This window comes from Oncorhynchus gorbuscha, unplaced genomic scaffold (genome assembly GCF_021184085.1).
Source record: "Oncorhynchus gorbuscha isolate QuinsamMale2020 ecotype Even-year unplaced genomic scaffold, OgorEven_v1.0 Un_scaffold_8311, whole genome shotgun sequence".
Taxonomy (NCBI): domain Eukaryota; kingdom Metazoa; phylum Chordata; class Actinopteri; order Salmoniformes; family Salmonidae; genus Oncorhynchus; species Oncorhynchus gorbuscha.
In genome coordinates, this window is record NW_025751512.1 from 12,501 (window position 1) to 15,087 (window position 2,587).

The 2,587-nt window shown below is 44.1% G+C and overlaps 1 protein-coding gene across 1 annotated transcript in view; it reads left to right on the forward strand.

Moving 5' to 3' along the window:
* The window catches only part of LOC124029942 (unconventional myosin-X-like), an 8,842-nt gene extending 6,276 nt beyond the window's left edge, over positions 1-2,566 (forward strand). Inside the window, exons 8-9 of the mRNA XM_046341483.1 lie at positions 328-519; positions 2,353-2,566. Of these exons, the coding sequence (XP_046197439.1) occupies positions 328-519; positions 2,353-2,457 (297 nt within the window). The 3' untranslated portion in view covers positions 2,458-2,566. The remainder of the gene's footprint in view (positions 1-327; positions 520-2,352) is intronic.
* Positions 2,567-2,587: the final 21 nt, after the last annotated feature.

A 2,587-nucleotide genomic window follows, 5' to 3' on the forward strand; every position in this document is an offset into this window, starting at 1 on the left:
ACTGTGGTGAATAGGGCTAGGGAGGATACTGTGGTGAATAGGGCTAGGGATGATACTGTGGTGAATAGGGCTAGGGAGGATACTGTGGTGAATAGGGCTAGGGATGATACTGTGGTGAATAGGGATAGGGAGGATACTGTGGTGAATAGGGCTAGGGATGATACTGTGGTGAATAGGGATAGGGAGGATACTGTGGTGAATAGGGCTAGGGATGATACTGTGGTGAATAGGGATAGGGAGGATACTGTGGTGAATAGGGCTAGGGTATTTGATTCATTCATTCCTTTAACTTTGTATCTGACCTGCTGTATGTCTCTCTCTCCTCAGTGTAAAGAAGGAGGCTTTCCTCATGACCTGTGGCTGAGTGTGAGTGCAGAGAACGTGTCGGTCTACAAGAGAGGAGAACCCAAACCTCTGGAGATGTTCCCCTACGAACACATCATCTTCTTCGGATCTCCCCAGGCCACGACTTATAAAATCACAGTGGACGACAGAGAGATGTTCTTTGAGACACCTCTGGTACAGTATTACACCATAATACAACATTATAGAAGCAGTAGCCTGGTCCCAGGTCTGTTTATAACACCAGATTATTAATGCTTTGCAGCCTTTCAGTAGCCTGGTCCCAGGTCTGTTTATAACACCAGATTAGAAATGCTTTGCAGCCTTTCAGTAGCCTGGTCCCAGGTCTGTTTATAACACCAGATTATTAAATGCTTTTTGGTCCCAGGTCTGTTTATAACACCTTAGAAATCAGTAGCCTGCTCCCAGGTCTGTTTATAACACCAGATTAGAAATGCTTTGCAGCCTTTCAGTAGCCTGGTCCCAGGTCTGTTTATAACACCAGATTAGAAATGCTTTGCAGCCTTTCAGTAGCCTGGTCCCAGGTCTGTTTATAACACCAGATTAGAAATGCTTTGCAGCCTTTCAGTAGCCTGGTCCCAGGTCTGTTTATAACACCAGATTAGAAATGCTTTGCAGCCTTTCAGTAGTCTGTTTATAACACCTGGTCCCAGGTCTGTTTATAACACCAGATTAGAAATGCTTTGCAGCCTTTCAGTAGCCTGGTCCCAGGTCTGTTTATAACACCAGATTAGAAATGCTTTGCAGCCTTTCAGTAGCCTGGTCCCAGGTCTGTTTATGCTCATGCCAAGATGTTTGTCTAGACAATGAATGACAGGGAGTTGACACGATAGCAAATAGACTGGTACCCCAGGCTATCCTTTCAGAACGTCAACCAACAAGGCCTTGTGTGGCTGTTATGATGCTTCTAAACACATACAGTTCAAACAGTTTGGCGTCACTTAGAAATGTCCTTGTTTTTGAAAGAAAAGCAAAATGTTTTGTAAATTTACAATAACATAAAATTGATTAGAAATACAGTGTAGACATTGTTAATGTTGTAAATTACTATTGTAGCTGGAAACGGCTGATTTTTAATGGAATATCTACAGAGGCGTACAGAGACCCATTATCAGCAACCATCACTCCTGTGTTCCAATGGCACGTTGTGTTAGCTAATCCAAGTACAGAGGCCCAGTAATCAGCAACCATCACTCCTGTGTTCAATCGTTGTGTTAGCTAATGTACAGAGGCCCAGTAATCAGCAACCATCACTCCTGTGCACGTTGTGTTGGCTAATCCAAGCCAGTTTGCGCTGTTCTGTGAAGGAGTAGTACACACAGCGTTATCACGAGATCTTCAGTGTCTTGGAAATGTCTTTGAAGTGGAATAGCCATTATTTCGAGAACAAGAATAGACTGAAGAGTTTCAGAAGAAAGTTTGTTGTTTCTGGCCATTTTGAACCTGTAATCGAACCCACAAATGCTGATGCTCCAGATACTCAACTAGTCTAAAGAAGGCCAGTTTTATTGCTTCTTTAATCAGAACAACAGTTTTCAGCTGTGCTAACATAATTGCAAAAGGGTTTTCTAATGATCAATTAGCCTTTTTAAAATGATAAACTTGGATTAGCTAACACAACGTGCCATTGGAACACAGGAGTGATGGTTGCTGATAATGGGCCTCTGTACTTGGATTAGCTAACACAACGTGCCATTGGAACACAGGAGTGATGGTTGCTGATAATGGGCCTATGTACTTGGATTAGCTAACACAACGTGCCATTGGAACACAGGAGTGATGGTTGCTGATAATGGACCTATGTACTTGGATTAGCTAACACAACGTGCCATTGGAACACAGGAGTGATGGTTGCTGATTAATGGGCCTATGTACTTGGATTAGCTAACACAACGTGCCATTGGAACACTGGAGTGATGGTTGCTGATTAATGGGCCTCTGTACACCGTTTTCCTTGCTTTTAAAACTGTATCCTCTGTGTTGTTTCAGGTTGGAGAGATCACCAAGATCATGAAAGCCTACATCAACATGATAGTGAAGAAGAGATGCAGTGTCAGATCTGTGTCCAGCTACGGAACCAACTGGATCAGGTGATTAGGGACAGGACAGGACACAGCCCAGCTTGCTTCCCACTGCCCCAGGCTAACAGGACAGGACACAGCCCAGCTTGCTTCCCACCGCCCCAGGCTAACAGGACAGGACACAGCCCAGCTTGCTTCCCACC